The following is a 24,239-nucleotide window of genomic DNA, read 5'->3' on the forward strand; positions in this document are numbered from 1 at the left end:
ACTCAGATGTATCACTTTACTTTCCCAATCAAATTAGAGTCATGTAATGAACTATAAATATGTAGAAATGGACAACAAATGATCCAAATTTGAAATAATGCTGATTAGGGGTGCCATGGTTGATGTTGTCATTTGAGTAGCTGCACTCTGCCTGTCTAGATATTTGAAACTGGATCCTCAATCCAGCCTCTATTGATTCTGAGGCCTATTATATGCAGTAATTGCATGCTGCTGCCTTTAACAAGTCTTGGTTATTGCATCTGTGAATTGCATTACTACGTTTATTGAAGGACTGGGACTATTGCCTGAAAAGCTTTTTCTTGCTCCCTGTCCTGATATTGAAAGAGCATCATGGCATCACAGATAAAACACTGGAGGGGAAAATTCACTGAGTCACATCCAAGTCACCTCAGTCTATGTTTCTATTGTTGTCAAGGTTTCATTTATTATATAGAGAGTCAAAATAGGTTTCATATATTCTTTATAAACCAGCATTATACTGTTTACCATAAGATTTTGTGAAAGCTGCTTGCACCAAAGTCCCATTGTATTACGCTTTAGTCCATAGCAGTAGCAGGATGGTCAGCTCTGACACACTGCTCAGTTATTATTGCACTGGATTACTATTTTCCCTGAAATATTGTAGACATATTCATAGTTTCTGGAGGATGAATCCTAATAACTTCAGTGGTCCCCTAACTTGTCCTTCAACACCACTATGACGTTGACTTTTTTATGTTTTCAGCAACATGTCTTAACAATTAAACCATGGATTACCATTGAAGACTCCTAGCTTTAGTGATGCCCTGGCTTTCTATCCAGCACCACCAGGATATTTCACAGGAGATAATCCAAATAAGTTTTCACTAATCCTGTGAAATATCTCAACATCTGCTGAATGGATTGGTGCAGAATTTTGTAAAGACAGTCATGATTCCCAGATGTCTACTACCATAGTGAGGTTTACATTTGTGGTTTTAAGTCATAAATAGCAACACTAGAAAAATAAAAAGCTGAGAAAACTCTGAGTTTCAAGGCAACACATTTTTGCCTTTAACTTCAATTAAAAATTTTAAATTAACTTAGATTTTTTTTTCTCTTATTAACCTACTCCAGACTGGAGTAAGTTATTATTTTCCATTATGACAACTCAGAATTTTTAGTTTTCTTAATTTACAGATGATCTGTGAGCTGTATCCACTATGAATTCCTGAGGTATTTAACCTCAGTGCAATAGTTAATAGGTTATTCTATATGTGTGAGTAAGTGAATAAACAATGTTACGAAATGTCTTTGTTTGATGTCTTAAGTAGTCAACTGAGTAGACACTTGGTCCACTTAACTCATGATTTTGGGTCACATAAAACTTGAAACTGCCAAATCTATTTATGAAATTTCCAAAATTCAATGAGAATGAGTTTTCACACAACAAATGATACATACTGTGTGGAAATAGATTATTTTCTGTTTTTCACAACTAAATAGCACAAATTTACAGAACTTTCTTGGTTGATGATAAACCACAGATTAAGATTCATTTTTTTCCGGGGTGGCTGACCATCTTTGACTCCCTGAGTTCACATTAGCACAATATCAAGTCAGATTTTGAATTTGCAAATACGTTACTGAAGGATTAAATACATACAAATCCCATCAGCTTCTGCTGTATTTTGTGTTAAGCACTAATTATCAGTTATGGGCATGTTACTATACTGAGATGTATACATGTTAGACATTAGCATGTTGTCATTGTCATAGTGAGGAACTTAGCATGCTGATGTTAGCATTTGATTTGAACAGTATGCAGCGTGTAAGGGACTCATTATAGTACATCTGCAACTGTGAAAGACAACTTAGTTGACTATTTTTAACATGATCTAATCTAAATTAATGCCACAGTTATTTTTTCCAGACAAGATAAATTTTGATTTATTTTCCATTACACTATTGGCTGGTCCAGATTTACCACCTCCAATAGGCACTAAGGACAGAGGATTTCAAACACACCTGCTCAGGATGCTCATACCAAGGACATCAGGCCTCTGTTACAAGCCCTGCTCTGCCCTTCCACCACTCAACCCTATAGCTGCCAAAGGAAAGAATCACACACACACATTACTCCTTCTCTCTCTGTCTGTTCTGTTCTCTCTTGCCTACCCCTTAACATGTACATGCCTGCACATCCCAAGCCAGCATCTGGCTTGGCACTTGGCTCTGCTGAGCCTTTCAGAACAATTTAAATGGATAATCAGGCTGGTGATGCGAAGAAAGTGGATTGTGCATCTCTTAATCTCCGATCAGAGCCCCCTAAGCTGCTCCTGGTGCAGAATTAGACTGGCTTTATGTGAAATGACACCAGACAGTGTGCAACACTGTAACACTCTGTGGGTTCCACTAAAATCTGGCACCTCTTCCCCGGGGAGAGGGTCTTTTCTACACAGACAACTGACATCTCCCATACCGCCATGTGAGACACAAACTCCATGTCTCCATTATCAGTGCCCCTGGTGTAGATGTTAATTTGTATCGTCATTAACAAAGAGAGGCGATGCACACAGTCTTTGATACTGATCTTGCTCCAATCCTCTTTATGCCACTGTGATTTTTTTTCCCTTCTCTCCACTTCCACACTGTTTAGCAGATACTAAACACCAACATTCCTCTACTCCAAGTACATGTCTGTGTTTCATGAAAGGTCACGGTCATGCTTGTGCAGTTCTCCCACAAAAGTGGAGCTGACCTCAGCCGACCTGCCTCTTCGACATTTGTATCAAATCTCTAGGTTACCTCTGTAATTCAGGCCACAATGCACTAGAATATAGGCTCCAGTGGCCTATATACTGTTGTTCTGCCCTGATTTATTTTATGTATTGTAACATCACAGCAAACCTACTTGCATCAGCAAGTAGTATCCATAGTCGAGCACGAGCAAAAAATGTAAGTGATGATTCCATGCAATAGCTATCGCAGCCTGAGCAGTGCATCTGACTGTAGTGGACAAAGCAAGACTAAGACAGAGTGATAGTTTTCTGTCAGAGATATAAAAGTGTGCCAGTGTCTTCAGGTTGCTATATGATATGATCCAGATGAGACTTGGACCATAGATCTGAAAGCTGGCGTGGAGATTGACCCTGCTCCACAGGGGAAGTTGAAAAAGATGAATGAAGACTGCGATGATGGACAATCTCCAATGGTTTCCATGTGCTACTGGAACTTTTGTCCATGACTCACGACAGTTTTGTTTTTTTAACCTTATAAACACACACTGGGTTTTGATCCACATGCTGCTGAACAGGCATTATTGTGAACTAACTTCCCGAGGTTTTTTTGAGTGGGCCGAAGCCTAATATGACAGCAGAGGACTGATAGTAAGTGGTTCCTAGTGAAGGTGCTCATGATTTATTTTGCACTCTGCGAGCCAGAGGCCTGGGCTGTGATGAATATGACCTTAGCTCCTCCTGAAAGGAGAACTTATTCTCTAGCTGTGAAACAAGCACCGAAAAGTGAAACTGTGGTAGAGAGCAGGAAGATACAAAGAAAAGGGAAGAATAAAAACTCTATTAGCTTCCCCTGCCACTGGAATTCATCAGTGCTTGTCAAGACAGCTGTCCTGAGTAGGCAATGAATTAGTTTCAAGTGTCTGTGTGCTAAAGCAAGCAAGGGGAACATTAATACTCCCTAATCAAGGTCTGTGTTGGCATATTCCCTACGTTGTCTCCCTTCTGTTATTCCATCCCCTACTGGAGACAGACAGACAGACAGACAGACAGACAGACAGACAGACAGACAGACAGACAGACAGACAGACAGACAGACAGACAGACAGACAGACAGACAGACAGACAGACAGACAGACAGACAGACAGACAGACAGACAGACAGAGACAGTGGAGGAAGGCAGGGTTAGTTCGTTTTTTTGACTGCGGTTAACTCTGCTGGTAGATGTCAGGACTGTTAATATCAGGTTCGTGTTAGGTAGCACAACTTCACCTCTGCTGGGGTTTGGAGCTTGCTCACTATTTACACAGCATGCTAAAACTTTAAGGCACAGTATGAGGCTTCACATGTGAGTAAATGCTGTAATGTTTTGGTACGAGTGAGTGAAAAGAGAAACCAGCACCCCTTTTCAAAGAAGCTTATCTCAAAAAGCAATGCATGATCATCTCCAGGACCCTCAATCCCTCTGAGAAATAATACAGGTGTGTGAAAAGGTGAATCGACATGTGCAAGACTCATCTGGGCTTGTTTAAATTGGTGTAAGCGCCTGTTTACTCCTATTTTTGGCCAATTATTTTCATGCCAGGATTGTCTGAGAAATTTGAAATAGCTGATGAGGATGCTGGCGGCAGCTTAACACACAAACACTGCTGTAATAGTGACCCAGGGACTAGAAAGTAGTGTTTGAGATCAACCCGAAGGAGCTTCTCAATGCAGCACTTGCTTTTTATTGTTACATTTCACATCCCGTTCAACATCTCCAATAATGCTGGGAGTTTAGCTTGAGTTTAAAAATATGACAGGATGTGTTCAAGTGAAGTGTTAGCGGTTAAAACCATGTCACTTTCAGTAAGAGAGCAACGCTTTGAAGAGGTTTTCGGTAACTTAACAGCAGCAGCCAAAGCTACCGCCACAGATAGCATGCTGTTTGGCCTTGCATTTATGTGGACCTGCAGTGTGGTCATTGTGAGGGTATGAATATTTTGGCTTTACAGAGAGTGGCTTAATGCAATGTGCAGATGAAAACAAGACCCAAGTAGGTGAACAGTCCCATCTCCAAGAAGGCACATAAGCAAATTAAGTGTGACCAAAAGCTTTAATTCGAAAGGCAGAAGGATTAGGCTGTTTGATGAGCAGATTTAAGGGTGCAGGCAAGGGGAACAAAAAGAAACACTTCTGGCCAAGCGTAATAATCTTTAAAAATGTTCTTTAAACCCATCTCCCTGTGACGTGTATTTTCACTGCACTTCAACCCAACATCTTCCATCCCCAAGATTAAGGGCTTTTATCATGTATCCTCTCTCTCCCATGATTGCTGCTTGATATTTTTGCTTTTGACATCTTCCTCCACACTCGCCTTTTTCCTTCTTTTGCCTCAAAGTGGACTTTAATAGGTTTAGGAAATGTTACATCTTAGTGCACTTACAGACAAGTGTATTACCACTCCACTAAAACACTCCCTCTCTTTAACGAAGTCGTCTGATTTAATCCCTGAAGGTTTCCTTCCGGCGTGTTAGATAAGGCCCACCTCAGCAAATGCTTCCTGACTGTTTTGTGTTGCTGGATTTCACGACTTCCCTCTTCTTCCCTCTTTCTTGCAGACTTTTCATACGCCCAGCTTGGGAGACGAGGAGTTTGAGATTCCTCCCATTACACCTCCACCTGAGACGGAGTCCGGTCTGGGTCTATCAGAGGTCGACTCACAGTTCCCACCGATGCCAGAGCCCCCAGCTCCGCACAGGGGTCCCTTAATCCCCCAGTTCCCCCCACAGAGCCTGGATCTGCCCTCGATTACCATCTCACGCAACATGATGGACCAAGAGGGGGTGTCTGTCAACAATGGCCAGCCTGTGGTGAGCAAGGCGATGCATATATACCACTAGCAAATCATGAAGTCCATGTATTTTCTGTCTCTTATCCTCATTTGTCTACCCGCAGAGGTCCTGCACTAGCACAGCCCCAGTGTATGTCCTGCTTGTAGCTGCAGCTCCAGATGTGGTTGTTCATGGTGTATCCAAACTGAAAGATAAGATTTAAAAATATAAACTATTAGGGATCCTCTGATTTCAGCCACTCATACTGAGCCCTTTTACTGAACCATAATGTCACCTTCACAGTTTTTGTACACCTCCTGTTGTCAGCGCATCTGGCACAGCATCTGGCCTTGTTTACAACACAGGCGGTATATGATCACATTGAGTAAATGTCATGATATTATGTTACTTAGTGTGAGGATTTTTTTTTTTTTTTTTTTTTTTTTTTTAACAAAAGAAAGCACCCAGAGCGTGGATGATCCCTCTCCGTAAGGTGAACAGATGTGAATAGATCACAGGTGTTAGAGTACAAAGCGCATTCATCCCCAGAAGGACAGTGAAAATGGGACCCAAAAGTGCCACAGTTTCGCATGCTCATATTTAATTCATGTTACCTCCAGAAGCCTTTTTTCTGTTGTAAATGCTGATACAAGCTTTAGCCCAATGTCACATAAGGTCTTCGAAAACGACACGTGGTATGTCCAGAGTTTATATCGTAGTGGTGCAGAGAATTACCCTCCTATAAGGTTGCGATGAATATATTTGAACTCCTTTGAAAGGATACAGATGGTCAAACATGGAACTGTAGAGTGAATTAATCACTTTCTTTATGTTGATACTGTTATGTGCTACAGATTGTGAGACTGTTGTCTCGGGGTGGAAAGGCATTTTCAAATGCCACAATCATAGAAGCACCGAGGAGGAAAAATTGAAATGTCACTGGCTGACTAGTTGTCTTACAGACCTATTACAAAAATGGAAGATTCATTTAGGAGAGAAGAAATGAAAGGACAAAGGCATGAGTGAAGAGATGATGATATTGATGCTGCATTTGCTTTGTAAGTCACAAATCACATCACATTCATTGAGAAGAGGTGCTATTATCATTGTAACTGTGTGAATAAATGAAATGTGCTTTTAGACCTACTGCTACCCCCTTCTTTCTAACACATTTGTTGAATCACACTGATTATTACAGATATTTATTTACATTCCATATGGGAAGGGGCTATAAAATTTTACAGCTCTTTTTCCTGCTTCCATGCTTCTGACATGTAAAATAATTGCAGCTTTTAAAATATCTCTGCCGCATACAGTAAGTGATCCCCAGAAGGCTTTTTGCCTAAAGAATTTTCATTTCATGGTCAGTTAAGCTTTCTGCATCTGGAAGAAACGGAACCTTGACACAATTACATTCCTGACTGTTCTCACGACTTGCTGGAGGATTAGATTTGATTCTCAAACATTATTCCTCTTTAACACCATTTGCATGGCTCATGTCTCTGATTGTGCAGAGACTCTATTAAAAACTGAAGGGAGAATGTGGGTTTCTGCTCCTTGCCTCGTGGCATTGTCGTCGGCACACTACTCACTCGTTATCAGTCATCACACATTGTACCGCAGGAAGGCTCGTGGTGGCCCTTCATTTTTCCTGTAAATGGGATTGATCCCCAAAAGTCTTGTGACAATGTCTGTAGAAATTCTATTCATCTATGGTTTTATCTTGGCTTTGAAAAGAGAACGCAACTTTTAAATGAGATAAGTAACAGCGCTGTTTGCAGCGCATTCCACATACCGAGACAATGATTTACGAAGGCCCTAAGAGGGGTGTTTTGTCATTTTGTCAGCACACTGATAAAGGAATGACAACCTTATATACATGATTACATTCTGTGTTATTTGTTATGGCTGCAGGGGCAAACAAATAAACCGTGCACTATTGCAATTACATTTTTCATCAAGCTACCATGCTCATATTTCCTAAACACTTGTCTTGGTTTTCTTCCTCTGTGCTGGCTTACTGGTGGAGAATACTTAGTGTGTGTGAAAGCCTGTCTCTTATCAGAACTTAATGAGAAACTGAACCAGTGAATATACCTGGGCTATTTTCAAAAGCTTCTTCCATGTCATTGCATTGCCAAGTGTTCTGCTAATTCCTCTCCGCTTAATGTTCAGCGTATGTCTTGCAAATTGGCCACAGATGCCGGGCTTCTACAAAGAGAAATACATTTTCTCGGCTGCAATGTGCCTGGAAAGCCCTGAATCTGAAGTCATTATTTATTTAATCTGCTCTCCTAACAAGCTTCTGACTCTCATTTTTGTCTCCCAGCATGTGTCCTCCTGATTTGTGATTGAGTCTCAATAGTGCCAAATAGTACTGGAGTTGGAGCTGCCAGTATTGCTTTATTCACAATTTCTTCTCGATTTTCTCCCTGCTGCACAGCAAGGGTCTCTGGGTTCTATTTCAAAAAACACCTGGTGCCTTCACCACATTTTAGGTTTCTCTTGACACGTGTAAGCATGTACTGAAATGGGCTCTGTGTCCTCCGTGATTGGATTTGAAACCTACAGTAGACAACTGGTTGCATTGGATGTTAAAATCAATATTTAGGACATATGAGGCCCACTATCTTATTACATTTACCACTCTGTAGCAACGCATTATATATTTTTCACTACAAACTAGCTGTTTCACATGTCATTAACTTTACAGCAGCAAAGATATGCTAATATCTAATAGTAGTGTGTTTTGGCCACACGCATCAAGCAAGATGAAAGTGAGGCTGAAAAAGCCATTTGTGGTTTGTTCTTTACATGATTTGATATGCGTTGATACTGTGTAGATTGCCAGTGAGTATAATACCCTCAGTTCTGACTGGTCAAAAACCACTATATCCTGAATCAAATGGAAAATGTGAGCACTGTTGCAGAAAGCATGTTTTTCTACACTTCCCTCTTATCTCCCTTCCAAGCCAAGAAGCACTGACATGAGTTGTACATCAATTTAAGAGAGTGGATTTTTTTTTCGTTCCGTTTCTTTTTTTCTTTTCTCTCTCGACAGACAGCTATTGTGACATATTGGGTCAGTCAGAAATGAAAGATATTCATGCAGGCATGCAATACTTGTAATGAAGTCTCAGCTTGACCTTCTGCATGATTGATTCTGTAATTTACTTTTCTCAGGCAGCTCTCAAACTGAAATGATGTCATGTTGGACAAGTTTTAAATACCCATAATGCATCAGGAGAAATGGTGGAAAGGGGTATGGGTCAGTGGCTGTACCAGACCAAGGGGGGAGGGGAGGAACCTATTGGCCTCACAGTCCGAGGGGGGAGGACAACAAGGGAGAGAGATTTGTTTTTAAGTCGGGGTTAGAGGTTTGCGAGATAGACTGAGTTTGCACACCACAGAGAGAGAAAGAGAGTGAAGTGTGTTTGACTGAGACAGGGCAGGGGAAAGAAAAACAATTTATCTTCGTGCTATTATAGCCTTTACCGGCATTCAAAATTCCATTTTTCTCATTTGGCTTAAGCACAGACTTCAGCAGGTTGCTGAAAATGGAGGAAAAAAATAAAATGATGTACCCGTTTAGAAGCCGAGTAAAGGAATATGTGCAGAGTGCTGATAAACTATCTTTAATAGGACTGACCTTTCATGCTGGCGAAAGTTACTGGGGGATTCATCCTTATAATTACCATATAGATGATTTTACCCCTCTCCTGCCATGGAACATTTCCAAGAGCTCTGGCATTGATTGAATGGAAATTGAACTTGTTAACATTCTTTTCAGCCTGTTACAGCTTGGTGCCACTGTTCATGAATTCTCCCCAAATTCTGATTTCCAATATCTTTAAGAACAGACTGGAGCCTGTTTTTATTGACATCAGTGTTGAGATTTTTATCACCTGGTGAATGCATAATGTTGCATTTTGAATCCTGCCGCTATGTTTATTGGCCTGCATTTATTGTGGAAAGGGTTTCACACATTGTCAATAGTGTATTTTTTTTTCTTCTTCTGCTAGTTTTCAGAGTGCTTTATGTGGCTCTGCATGGAGTGTTTGCTGTGTTAAGAGTGGTTGAGGCCAACAATAATGTACAAAACACAAAACAAGCTGTTTCTTCCCCTTTTTGCAGCATATTGTTGACAGCATTATTCTGTTGTTATCTAGTGCAGCTTCCACATTAAAAGCAACACAATGGGGAATATTACAAACTGAATTTACATTCAAAAAACACTTTATTGATTAGAGAGTGCATCTCTGCTGTTAGTGTTTTATATGCAAATGCGCAAACAGAAAACACACCTAGACACACACACACACACACACACAAATCTAACTAAGGAGGGCACATCTGGCCACTGTGTACTCAAGATAAAGACTTCTTTGCAGATTTATGACGACTATCAAAATATCTAGCTAGATGTCTGCTGTGACTGCTAACAATACTGCAATCAAAATGCAAATGAGAAGGCAGAGGGACATAAATAAACATCCGAGTATCAGATTCATGTTCACAATCAAGACAACTGTTACTTAAGAGGATTTTTTTTGACTGGCTTGTTATTAGCTGTTATGTTTTCATTGAAATCAGACGTGCTAATGCTGTAGTTTCACTGACGTAACTGTCACTTCTCTTTTTCAGCATGAGGATCTAAATTGCTTCTACTCCAGTTAGTGCTATAATATGTGGTGAAATAAGATATTTAGCAGGCTGTTGAGTGTGATACAATTAAGTGTCTAACTGTGGTCATTAGTGCAGTTTTTTTTTTTAAATAAAATGCACAGCATTCAATTTGAAGCCATTTAGAAAAATTCAGCATATTCCAAACAAATGGCAGAATGGGCCAATGCTCTAAGTCAAAACTGCACCATAAGGATTGGGCAAAAGTGTTATTATACAGATGGCCACGACTAATGAGCTCAGTGTGTGCATCTTTGATGTTCACAGCGAGCAAAGAGCAAACGGCGAGCCATCATGTTCTCAGTAATGAAGATGACAATAGCACTTGGAACATGGCGGGTTGCAGATATGTAAATCACAGTCATTTGGTCGCAGGCTTGTTTATTGCAGCTTTTATTTGCAAGATTTCCATATTTGAAGAATCACAACAATATGTCTTCAATTTCTTTCCCCAACTTTGCTTCACCTTTTCCAGAATCCTGCTCTGCTCGCACATGTAAATATAAATCCGTTCTCACTTCATAGATTGTATTTATGATAAGCAGTCGACATGGCATAAGAGAAAGAAATGGATTGTAGATCCAATATGTTTCTGTCTGAAATGGTGTTACAATATTGTTTTTGAAGACGGGCATTCATAAGGTTCTTTCAATAAAGCCAGGTGCGTGGGTTTATGATGTGTTGATGTTGGGAGAGATTGAGTTTGTGCTGCTGAATACCAGATGGATGTACCCAGGGAGAACAAATCACCTTTTCTGTTGTGTTCACTTCCCCTTCTCTGTTCCATGTCAGCTCTGCTGGCTCTCTGATCAGTCTTCCCTCTGGAGAGCTGGCAGGCCTCGTAATCTCATCCTCACCACAATCAATGCAAACATGTTGCCTGTACCTTCTTTAAGAATCTTTCAAGAACTGAATGTTTTACCTTGGGAAAGAGACTTTGAAAATGTCATTACATTACAGCCTGCATGATGGAACGGAGGGGGCCTGTCCGGAACTCTTAAGCGTCATGCCTTTAGCTGGTTGATTTATGGAGTTGATTGCATAGAAGTATTTTTTTTCCACTCTTTGACAGTCAAACATGATCTATGAAAGCTGCCTTTTTCACAGAGTTATAACCTTAAATAAGGCATGCAGGCTTGTGGCTACCTCAAACTGAACTGACATGTAGCTGCATGCAGACAAACTGAGGCTCTTTTTACTGTGGTGTTTGAAGTCATGTACCACAGTCCACTATTCCCCTACAGGGACTGGGCACTCTACAGCTGTGTCACAGATTTCCATACAATAGAGTTTTGAAATAAATCAACTGAGCTGTGTAGCCATCTATTACTGGCTTATAAAGTTGGCTCCTCGGGTGTCAAGATAATTTATCATGGTTTGTAATAGAGACATTTAAGACCCAGGACATCATGACATGTGATCTGCCACATAACAATCCACAGAATCCAATGACCCGATTTCTGCACTGGTAAAGGGATACAGGTTCGTGAGCTTGACAGGAGTGAGCACAGAGACAGAGATCTTTGAGTCACAACCTCACAGACAGCATGAAAATAATGAATAAAAGATAGCTAAAATTGCTTAAATGGTCATTTTTTTGACAAACCCTCTTTGCTTTTGTATCACTTTTATTTATAGAATGTTGGACCGGGCCATCTACGTCAGTACCCACCCAACCCAGCCATGGTGATGAAGTCCATCATCAGCATGAACAGCCCTAATGGCATGATATCAAGGAATCAGCTGACCACCATCAACCAATCTCAACTCAACGCACAGCTGAGCTTAAACATGGCGGGACCCAACATCACCCACACTTCCCCGTCACCACCTGCCAGCAAGTCGGCAACCCCGTCTCCCTCCAGCTCTATCAACGAAGATGACCAGGACGACGGCAACAGGGTGAGAAGAGTTAGAAACTATTTGCATGACTCTATTAAAGGGTAATTATGAAACCCACTTGGTGCTGTTGAAGGGCATTTTGTTAATTCCTTTATCTCAACTATTGACATTATTTCAGGTCATTGGAGAGAAGCGACCAGCCCCCATAGATCCCACAAAGAAACCCAAGACTCCCAAAAAGAAGAAGAAGAAGGATCCCAATGAGCCCCAGAAGCCAGTGTCAGCTTACGCTCTGTTCTTCAGAGACACCCAGGCCGCTATCAAGGGTCAGAATCCCAACGCCACCTTTGGAGAAGTGTCCAAGATTGTGGCTTCCATGTGGGACGGTCTGGGAGAGGAACAGAAGCAGGTACTCCAAAATGTAGTTTTTTGGACTTCTCTAACTGAAAATGAGATCATCAGAGAGCTAATTTTAGAGAGTTACAAATGTACATCACACATGCAATCTGTTGAATATATTCTATATTGCCATTAAGTCATTATATTTATTACTAAGAGTTTTACTCACACATACTTTTTTTTGTCATCACAGGTTTACAAAAGCAAAACAGAAGCTGCCAAGAAAGAATATTTAAAAGCCCTTGCAGCATACCGTGCTAGTCTGGTTTCCAAGGTGAGAAAGTGTTTCTTCTTTTCATCTAAAAATGTGTGAATGAATTTCCTCAGAATTCTTTATATGTGTGAAATTTCCAAGGACTTGTAATTACAAAAAACAACAGAAGCAAGTCTAGAAACCATACAGTGCACCACGACAAACCCTGACTGTAAATACATTTTCATATGTTTCTCTTTATCAAGGCTGCAGCGGAATCGGCTGAGGCCCAGACTATCCGCTCAGTGCAGCAGACTCTGGCCTCCACCAGCCTGTCTCCTGGCCTGGTGCTGCCATCACCCCTCAACCAGCACCCCTCCATGTCATCAGCTGCCCAGGCCCTCCAACAAGCCCTGCCACGGGCCATTGCCCCAAAACCCTTGCAGATGAGACTAGGGGGCAGCCAGATCGTGACCTCGGTTACAGTTTCCCACCAGAACATGTCCTCCGGGATGCCACCACAGCTGCTCGGCCAGATGGGTGCCGGAGGGGCCATGGTGGCGGGTGCCCAGTCCACAGCGGTGTCTCAGATGAGCCCACCCATGCAACCGGTGCAACAGCATGCGATGCAGCAGCTCCAGCAGCAGCAGCAGCAGCAGCAGATGCAGCAGCACCTCCAGCATCATCAGATGCAGCAGCAGCAGATGCATCACCAGCAGATCCAGCAGCAGATGCAGCATCAGCATTTCCAGCACCACCTCCAGCAACAGCTGCAGCAGCACCACATGCAGCAGCAGCAACAGCAGCAGCAGCAGCAGCAGCAACAACAACAGCAACAACAGCAGCAGATGCAACTGCAGCATATGCAGATGCAGCATCAGCTGCATCAACAGCAGATTCAACATCTCCAGCAGCAGCAGCAACAACAGCAGCAGCAGCAGCAGCAGCATCAGTCCCAGTGTTCCCCACCCCAGCATTCTCCTGGTACACCCCATTCAGTGGGAGGCTCTGCTTCACTTGGCAGCCCCCAGCCAGCCCCGCAGCAGCAACCACACCCCTCCCAAATCCAGGCCCATGCCCAGGTCCTGTCCCAGGTCAGCATTTACTGAGCCAAATGGAAATCCTATCTCAAAGAACAGGAATAGAATAAAAGCATCATTCCACGTTGCTTTTCTAAGTTGCACTTAAGAAGTGTTTAAGATTTAGAATGTTATACAAAGAACTTGTCCATTGTTATAGACAGATATGCACATGCGTGTACAGGAGGTAAACATGTTAGCTGGGTTTTTGTCTATAAAATAGGCTGAGCTATGACAGAAGCCTGTTATGGTGAGCACCCAGTGATTGTTTGTTTGTTTGTGAGGTCTTTCAGTTGTCAATTTAAACTGACTGGACACACAGTATGTTGAAAGATGTGTATCTTTCACTGTTTTATTTAACAATAAAGCTTTATTTATGAGGCCAGAATTGGACAGTGTAAGGACATTCTGAATGCGTTTCAGCAAAAGGATTTTTATCAGCTCTGGCCTGGACTGAATGACTCACAGGATCCTTGCTGGAAACCAGTAACCCACACATCAGTCTTTGTTCCCACACTGGCCAGTATATAGCAGACTTTCTTTACTCCAACCTTTCTCTTTCACCCATCCTTCTCGCAGATGTAACTGTTCAAATCATCACACATTGGAGGCTCAGTGATATTTGAACCTACATTTATAAACCGTGTTACAAATACAGACAATGTCTTTGATGAGGGGAACTGATAATAAAAGGTTTTGGGATGCAGATGAGTGGATGAACGACTGAACAGACAGAGACAGAAACTGCCATAAATCATTTACGTCACCATATCATCAAACTGTAGCTGTAATCTGCTGTACATGTTTTGTAGAGCGGGGAGAGACGAGACCTCCTTTACCCAGTAAGATAATTTGCCCAAAAGCGTGTAACTGGCAGCACTCCCCCCAAAAATTCTTCTTTAATCTATTTGTTTTTACTTCAGATGTTTAACAATTAAATTATGTTTTTATTTTGTGTAACAAAGGGGATATTTTATGGTAAATACAAATTTCTGGATCAAGGCAGATGGTTTGGGGATTGATGTATTTTTACTCTGCTCCTTGATACTGTCATTGTTTTAAAAAAAAAGGAAAAAAGAAAACTAGCAGAGCCAGTTTGTTGCACTGCCAAAGCCAACTAAAAAGGCATCGGAGGTATTTTTGCCAGCTGTACAGAAGTCCCTGAAAAAAAAAACGAAAATGTTGTACATTTTTCATATCACCTGTTGTAAAGTTTTAATATGTGAGGCTTTAATTAAAACATTGTTAAACGACCTGTGGATTGCTATATCACATAGTGCATTTCTGCTCTTTTATACTTTTTTATGAGTTACAATAGCAGCGATTAATTTTGTTTGTATTTTGCTTACAGACCAATTGCATTTGAAAAACTGTCCATAGAATAAATGCATATTGGTATGGAGTTCTTGAAAAGTTGTTTTCAGCTCACGATAGAAAAAGTAATTTAATGTTGGAGTTTTTGCTCAGCCATGAAGATGAATCCAGAGACATTCCATCACTAATATGATAGTAGCCATAATTTTGTATGAAGTATTATATATTTCTTTGTGTCTCTGTTCAAAATTAAACTATCAATCACAAATATTTATTTGAAGGAATCGGTTTCTTTCAAAAGGTATATTAGCCATAACTTCTATGGGCTATCGCTTCACGTCTCCTTGTTAGCTATTGAAAAGAAATACACTGGTAAATATTCATAGCACTCGGTTCTTTACGAGATATAAAAAATACGTAAATTTGTATGTTTTCTATGGAGTAATTCTATGAGACAAAAAATACTTTGCAGGGATATATGAGCATTCATGTTGGCATTATTATAGTGTGTGCTGTTTCTCAGTGATTTGAATGGAAGTCCATTGTAACTGTGTGTAAAAACAGTGTTGATACTGGACAAGGTCAGCATGTAACTGGTACTTGTCTCAATAACAGTCCCCTTCTCACACACCAGTGCATTGGATTCTGCCTCTTTCTTACTCCCTTTAAAATCCCTTCATTTCCAAGACATCCCCAGGGGTTTGCTGAGCTCCCTTGAATAATATGGCGAGCGGGGGAGGGAAGGCAGGCAAACAATAATTATCATATCTTCACAATAGGCTGTGAATCCACTGGCCCAGAGAAGGGCCCTTTTTTTTTCTCACCAACGGCAGCTGAGACATTTTAAACACGGGTTAATGTTAGTTACAAATTAGGAGAGAGAATTTGTTCCTGAGCTTCTGTGATAGCAGCTTGATAGAATTTTCAAATTTTGGTTTGTTTTCAATTAGTTAGTTTTAGGAAAGCATTTGTAATTTGGAGCCGAGGCCTGCCTCCGCTGTTTCTGCCGCTGCGGTGATTGGCTCTTCAGCTCGCCGTGGAAACGATGCCCATTTCTCTGCCGTGATTAATTGCAGCATCTGTCCTGTCAGAAGCCCGAGTGAAGAGGTCTGCAGGAAAACTGCAAATAAGCGCTGGCAACAGTCTTAAAGTGCTTATGATGAAATGAAAATTAAAAACAGCAAGTGCCGTGCATGACCTGAATCTCAATACAGGGGGAGAGGAGAATGTGAGAGCGGGTGTCCATGGATACCAAACACATGCTTTAAAAACACACAGTAATGAGGCTCTGGGAAATCGCTGTTATTATTCTGAACAGATTCACAGCAGAGCCCATTAATAATGCATGGAGCTCCTTGTTATTCCATAACCCCTCAGTACTGCGGTCACTGTGTGTACAAATATCTCACAGCCAGGGTTGGAGTTATGGGACTGTGCAATAAAAAGGTTACGGATATTTTCAAAACACTGTTATACACACACACATAATTTACAAGAATAATACACTGCTCCTCCTATAATGGAGCCTGGTTTAATTTGAATAGGTGAATAAATAAATTTCACCCGCTTTGTGCACTAGACTGTTGTATCTCTAAGATTTTTTCTTCTGGCAGTGAGATATGATATGATCACAGAAGCATGAAGCAATCAATATCTTATGCGCTTCTTTCTTCCTGTCCTCATCATTAACTAACGCTGATGAAACGCATGAAGGGCACTATGACATTAATATGTCATTTGAGTAATGCAATCATGAGGTGACCTAATTGTCCCACTCTTCCCCGCTGAGGTCAGTTGCTCGGCACAGTGCCGAGGATGACTAAGGAGTCAGATGTGGAAGCTAAGGGATTCTGTATTTTAATGATTTATTTGGCTCTTTTGTTGTTTTCCCGTTCAGTGCACAGATACAATGTGAGCGTAACAAAAGCCCTGCTGACACTGGCCATCTGACCATCAAACCCACGCTCAGCCACTCTCACAGTCTGGTCGCAGATGCAGAACCTGCCATTCTGCCCCGACAACCTCAACTTTGCCTCGTTAAGGAAAGCAAAGCAATATAACCAGGCCTTTTTTTTTTGGTGATAAGACCTAATCCATGAGAGTGCAGAGACAGCTGACCCTACAAGTCCAACGCCAAGCCTTGTTTACAGCAGGGAGCTACCTCCAGCCAAATGGATGACTACATTTAAGGAATTCTTGACCTTGTGTTGATGAGCTTCACGGAGAGAACTATTGACCTCTGAGATGAATAGTGAACTTTGTTTGGGGGGGGTGCTGTGTTAGCTGGCTGGACTGTTGACATCTCTGACCAATGGTACCGCTTGTTTAGAGAACTTTTGACCTGCCAGACTAAAGGAGCTCTACAGACGATGCCTCGGAGCAAAGTTAATAGCACATTCAGCGGGGCTGGTATAAATATTATGATACCCTTGTACAACCTTTTTGATAATCTCGGGGATATTAATTCTCCTCCTCAATTAATTTAGCCCTTTAATTTCAATTAAATAAAAACAAGACACTGCTTATTGTTATGAATTATCGAACAAAAACACAATAAATACAAATTTGTTTTGCAGCAGAAAATATGAGCATAAATGATCACACATCCGATCCCTTGTTCCCCTTCCACCTTTTTCATCTTTCACAACCACATGTTTGCACACGCATCATGCACATGTACACATATTTTCCATCCTTGGATTTCGGCACAATGATGTTGCCGTGGAGACAGAGTGATTCAGCCATTAGGCTTATCCCCCGCTTTTGTTGAATTGTGTTAAGGTAAGTCTGATCCAGCAGCCTTGTGACCCCTGTCAGCCTGCGCACTGCTACGCCATCGCAGTTCTGATACATCCTGACTAACAGCAATCAGGGAACATACACTGCTCTCGTCTGTGCTCTGTAATTGGTGCTGCTGTTAATGACTAATCCTCTCCCCTCAAAGTAGTAAATGATTAACAGTATGTAATCATAATCAATCGGGGATTGAAAGGAATCAAAATTTGCTGTTATGTAATGTTAAAGCATACATTTTGCATGAATCTTTATATACTTTCAATCAGAATTCCAAATGATAGGATTTTTCATGCTAATACCACTGACTGTTAAAAAGATTTGAGTCTATATTGTGCCAGTGAGCACAAGCTCGACTGAGAGTAGATAAGCAAAGCGCTATTATCCTGCTGTCAGCGTCATAAAGGTCAAGGAATAAACATCTAAAGCCCAAAGAAAAACTGTTTATTGGAAGCAGTTGTCACTGTAACAATAACACCAGTGAACATATGAGAGAAGCTGGTTTGTTTTACATTATTATGGTTAGCCCGATGTGTTATTGTGCATTGTCAGTATTTTGCAGACCAAATGCATCTGGATCATTTATTCTCAGTTGAGTTATACAGTCAGTCCAAAAAAAAAAAGAAAAAAAGAAAAAGAAAATGCTCAGCAAGCTGTCAGTGATTTGAGAAAGCTTTCTTTATTGTGACAGATCATCATGCCCCAGAGGTTGACAGATGTCCCTGCATTGCATGGAAACGATAGCAGTTTCTTTTTATTTGGACTTTGTTTGGTTTAAGAATGTAAAATCCAGCTCGCTCTCCCCCCGCCGCCACTTTCCGATTTATTTCATCAGTATTTTATAGGCTTTGTGTTCAGCAGAGGATCCCAACTCTGAAATTGCCTTTTATTGCAACTTACTTAGCCTGTTAATGTAGGCTATTACAGAGCCAACATGTTTCTATGGCAACAAAACTGATAAAGTGTACCAGGAGACTAGAGTGATAGATTACACGTGCACGCTGTGTCACATCCAATTAACTCAAACTGACTGTACACCACATTATGCCACGACTTTGCAGGAAAATCAATAAATATGGACGGTACCCAACAAGGTTCCCCCTCTGTTTCTTTCTTTCATCCCTTACGACGGCAGTGAAGCCAAGACAGATCATGCCACTAGGATGTCCCTGCTGCTACAAGAGGCAGGTGCTGTGTAGACACCATTCAAAACTTGGCCTATTCAGTCCAACTCCTCTAACGCTCCATTCATGCATAGCAAAACACCATCTGCTCCTGTTTTGCCCGGAGCAATCACAGCTGACCAAAAAAAAAGAAAAAGAAAGAAAAAAAAGAAAAAGAAATCCATGATAACAGCTGTTGCCAAACAAAAGGGGGTAGGAAAAGGTTAGAGACAAGTTCGACACCAAAAATTACTCATTGGAGAGGGCGAAGGAAAACATTTACTCTTGGTAATAGTCAGGGAAATGGGATGCCATCCAGCAGAGAGACGGGGAAAGGGTTAAACGTGAGGCGTTCAGTCTGTGAGCCTGGAAGACTTGCAACAGTACAGGATCAGGTGATAATAGATTCAAGCTGAGGATGATTCTTTTACACAGTCAATTCTCAGGGTGCAGAAGCAGAGGCAAATGAGCCATAGAGTCTCCTCACAGTGTATGAAGCTATCTGAGGCAGATGCAGGCTGAGATACACACAGGACATCAGGGAACTGCATATTGCTATTGTTCTTTATACTGTGTATGGCATTAAAATGGTACTATTTCATGGTTGTAAGCAACACTAACTAATAATGAGTAAATCAGATAAAATGCCACGTTTCCCCACAAACCAATTGTATTCATTTAAAGTAACTGTTACTTTTCAATAAATATGCAGTAAGTAGTAATACCGTACTATAATAAACCGAGGAACTACCAGCAAACTATATTTATTATATAAGTAAAAGTAGTCACACAGAAAAGTGGCTACTTTTCTATTATTTAATTATGCAATGGTTTAATTATTAGCAATTCATTACCATATTAACCATGTTTTATTGTGATAAATGTAATGAAAAGATTGCATCACAAATGAATGGTATAAGCAACGTAAGCTTTACCTTGCTAATTGTAGATTTTCAGTGCATATAAATAATTCAGTTCGGCAGATTACACAGAAAATCTCAAATAATAATTCACAAACAGGAAAATTTAGATGACAATAATTAGGATTAGTTCTGCACTGGGGAAAATATATTAATTAACAAGGGATAAAGGGATAAAAATACATGCTTCAGCGAGGCTTATAGTTTCCGTCCACTCACTGCTAACCTGCTGCATTGTGATGTGATTGGCACCGGTTCCTTGACCCTGTGAGGCCTAGTTTGATCTAATGTATGGCTGCTGACCTGGGGGAGGGGCCGCGGGCGAAGGTGAAAGACCGAACAGCTTGCATGCCTCCAGACCTCAGCTGCCCATGCAGACGGGGAGCTGTAAAACCACTGTTTGAGCCACATAGAAGTGTCACGGCGGCCATATACAAATCTGACAGGAGCTCAAATGCACCTGATACACAATACAGCCATTAAACAGTGGACTGAGAGGGAGCAAAGTTAAAGCAGAGGAAGAAGAAAAGGAGGGAAGCATCAGTAAATGATGATGATCTTACCCGTGGTCCCCATGGGGATAATTAAGTTTTATCTTATCGTACCTTATGTTGACTATGAACAGACCTGGATCTAATTGCATTTGCACATAATTCATAACATTAAAATAATTCCTTGACCTCACAGTACCAGATGTTCGGGTGTGTTTTTGAACCCATAAAACAACTGAATATGTACTGGAAAGTTCCGACATGCACAGGAAGGCAGTTGAAAATAAATTCTTCATGATTCTGTGAAGTGATTTACAACCTGCCAGATGTTCCAATATGAACCTCCCGGATGAAAGAGTACAATAAATTCTGGAGATGATTTGCAAACGCATTTTTAACCAATTTGACTATGAAACATGCAAATGTCTGGGTTGGACCCTGATGCCGTGAGAGCTGTCATAGGTGGAGCTTTTATTTATAAACAGAAGCTCCTGTGGCAGTTGATCAGTCGATTTGCCTAACAAATAACTCTCCAACACATTTCCAGTCCACTGCGCACGGTGGCTTCTTTGTTTGCAACACAATTTCAAGCAACCCTGAATGAAAACACAAAATGTAGTAAACATAAAAATGAGCGATGCCTGGAGAAACAGCGAGCAGCTGTTCTTTAAGGTCACGTCCTGAGCTATGAACTCTGGCGAGCAGCTTAACATGGCTGCGTGGATGCCTGGACAGTGTACAGTAGACTTGTAATGAAGAGGGGGGAGACAGGACAGAAGACAGGCTCCAGCCTCACGCCATTAGAGGTGATTTGTCTGCCAAACTGATTCCAGTCCCAGCAGTTTTATCAGTTTAATGCCCAGGCAGCGTTCATTATTTCTTTGCCGGGAGGGTCAGCCTCTCTTCAGCAGAACAAGTGTGGGTTGTGTTTCTGTCAAAGAGGGAGGGGGGGTTAGTGCTTGACCTGCAAAGCCATTCAGCTCTCAGAGTGATCCATTGTTTGGGTCCTCTCTTTGTTCAGTGCCTGCAGAGAGAGAAGGGGCCAGCTAGAGGGGAGGGAAGGAGCAGAGCCGAGGTCTCGCTGGGTGCCAGGGGTCTGCACTTACCCTCAACACATTATCACCTACAGTCCTTTCAGTCCTGAAAGGCCGCGCTGCCTAATGTTTATTATGTGTACCAGTGTTTTGGCACGCACACACTGCACTTCAGGCTTACACTACAGGTGATCATTTTCTACATGTAGCTGGAATATAAATATAAAGACTCACTCTTCCTGAGCACAAAGCAGGCAGGACAGATAGGAGAAGGTCAGCTATGCACTGTTTAGTTCATTAGCCATGTTTCCATACGATTATCAAGTGAATCTGAAGCAAACTTTGAAATACTTGCAAAGAAATTAAAAAGAAAAGGAGGAAAATGCGAATTAGGTTTGTTTCCAGTAACTGCTTTGGAGCCAACAAACTAAGCTACATAGTGTGATCAGAAGGTGGTGGTATAGGCTGTGTTGCAGTTGTTCACCAACCGCTAAAAAAAACATAAATAATAAGAAGAAACAATTAAAACTTTGGCAATCTCACAAGAAAAACTGAGAGAAACCTTCAGGAATTGCTTTCAGTTGGGAAGCTGTAATCATTTTGTCATGTTAATGCTGCCCTGAAGCAAAGCAAGCAAAGAAGCGCAAACAGCTTATCAATCATGTGAGTTAAATTTTCATTCAGAAAAGGGGTTTCAATCTCTAACAAAGCACAAAAAAACACCTCAGTCAAAACTTTTTTGTGAACGTGTTGAGGTTTTTTTTTTTTTTTTGAATTTTCTAAAGTGACACTTCAAAATGGGCTGAAAATGAAGGCATAACTGCTTAAAGAATCCAAAAGCAGATCCAGAATTACATAAGTCGTTGGTTTACCATTTTACTGCCACATCTGCCATTACAGAGTTGAATATGAATTAGTCGCAAGAAGAAAAAAACTCTCGGTAAAACAAGACTGAAGCCTCAAAACGTATGCCATTAATCATAGTTTAGTGTGTTAGCATGCTAAGATTTGCTACTTCAGACGAAACGCTTAGTACAGCTGAGGCTCATGGGAATGTTTAGAATTTTGTAGGTGCATATTTATAACTTATGACTATTTATCTTACCTCCAGAGATTAATTAAGTCATCTATCTCTCTAGCTATAAACAAGTAGCAGTAGAAATTTTAATTTCATTACATCCAGTAGTTACTCAGCTTTCCCACTACAAATCCACAAATGTTAGTGTCATGAGGAAGATAAAGAAAAGGTCAGAGGATCACCAAAGCCATTAGGAAAAAAACCTCTGCATGTCAGAATAAAATTTTGAGCTTAACCATCAAGAAGATGTTAAACTATTTCCCAGCATAAACAGTTTGGCTTGCTCATGGATCTAGCTATTAAGTCTGAGATCACAATAGTCTGTAGGATGTATCCTCCGGGCAGCATGCATAGCTGTACCAAATCTGATGGCAATATTTGCTTAAGTATTTCACATAAGACAGACATGTCAGCCGTAAGTAAAAACTTAGGGCACCATGAAAACATTTGTTATGGCTAAGTCTCTGGGGACCAAGGATATTTGTACAAAAATTCAAAGTGAACTGCCCAATAGATCAAGTCACACACTCTAATGTTTTGTTGGACTGCCTTTAGCTTTGAGTATGGCACTCATTCTCTGTGGCATCGTTTTGATGAGCCTCTGCAATGTCACAGCATTTGTTTCTGTCCAGAGATGCATTAAGTTTTCAACAAGATACTGATGATGGGAGAGTCGGACCGCTACGCAAAACTTCTCCAGGACATTCCAAAGATTCCCAATGGGGCTGAGGTCTGGACTCTGTGGAGGACAATCCATGTGTGAAAGTGAAGTCTCATGCTCCCTGATCCACTCATTCTCAATGTGAGCTCCATAATCCTGGCATCATCATCTTGGAACATGCCCATGTCATCAGGGAAGAAAAACTCCATTGATGGAAAGACCTGGTCATTCAGTATATTCAGGTAGTCAGCTGACCTCATTCTTTGGGAACATAATGTTGCTGAACCTGACCAACCCTAGATCATAACCCTAAACCCCCACAGGCTGGTAGTTACTAACCATGATGACTTCATCACTTTATCTGCCTCTCTTCTTACTGTGATGTACCCATCACAACAGGGTAAATCTGGACTCATCAGATAACATGGCCGACCACATTTGTTCCTCGAAGATGATGCTTCACCACTATCCTTCAGGTTTTAATAAAGCGTTAGACAATTCTTAACCTGATTTTAGTAGTTTCAGAAATCTCCTTAGTTGTTTTCTTTGCTTGATGCAGGCCAGTAATTTGACCCTTCTGAGACAGATTAACATCGTTTCCATGACCACAGGATATGTCTTCCAACATGGTTGTTTAAGAAATGAGAAGCTCCTCACTGCATCAGCTAGGGTTAAATAAGTTGTTGCAGCTGAAACGTATTCATCACTGCAGTGATTATCCAATGGAAGGCTCTTACCTATTTGCTTAGTTAAATCCAGGTGGCGAGGCAGTGTATTTCACTGTTGATCAATGTGGTGGAATATCTAATAGACTAATAATGCTACTATTGGAACCGTGAAACTGCACAGATAAATAGATTAATCCACACAGATGCAAAATAAAAATTTTGTTCAAGGAAAATGAATGAAACTGGAGGAAACTGACAGGAAGAGGTCTGGAAGACTCAAACCCACAACAGAATCAGAAGACAAGTTTCTGAGAGTCAACAGCTTGGTGATAGGTGGCTCATAGGACAACAGCTTCAATGACAGCTTAATATTAGTCATAGGAAGCAAGT

At 41.1% G+C, this 24,239-nt stretch overlaps 1 protein-coding gene across 1 annotated transcript in view; it reads left to right on the plus strand.

Annotated features, from left to right (window-relative positions):
* The window catches only part of tox3 (TOX high mobility group box family member 3), a 41,081-nt gene extending 25,892 nt beyond the window's left edge, over positions 1-15,189 (plus strand). Inside the window, exons 3-7 of the mRNA XM_023282815.3 lie at positions 5,319-5,570; positions 11,853-12,116; positions 12,235-12,465; positions 12,649-12,729; positions 12,915-15,189. Coding sequence (XP_023138583.1) covers positions 5,319-5,570; positions 11,853-12,116; positions 12,235-12,465; positions 12,649-12,729; positions 12,915-13,757 — 1,671 coding nt within the window. The 3' untranslated portion in view covers positions 13,758-15,189. The remainder of the gene's footprint in view (positions 1-5,318; positions 5,571-11,852; positions 12,117-12,234; positions 12,466-12,648; positions 12,730-12,914) is intronic.
* Positions 15,190-24,239: the final 9,050 nt, after the last annotated feature.

The sequence above is a fragment of the Amphiprion ocellaris genome, chromosome 1, assembly GCF_022539595.1.
Source record: "Amphiprion ocellaris isolate individual 3 ecotype Okinawa chromosome 1, ASM2253959v1, whole genome shotgun sequence".
Lineage (NCBI taxonomy): Eukaryota > Metazoa > Chordata > Actinopteri > Pomacentridae > Amphiprion > Amphiprion ocellaris.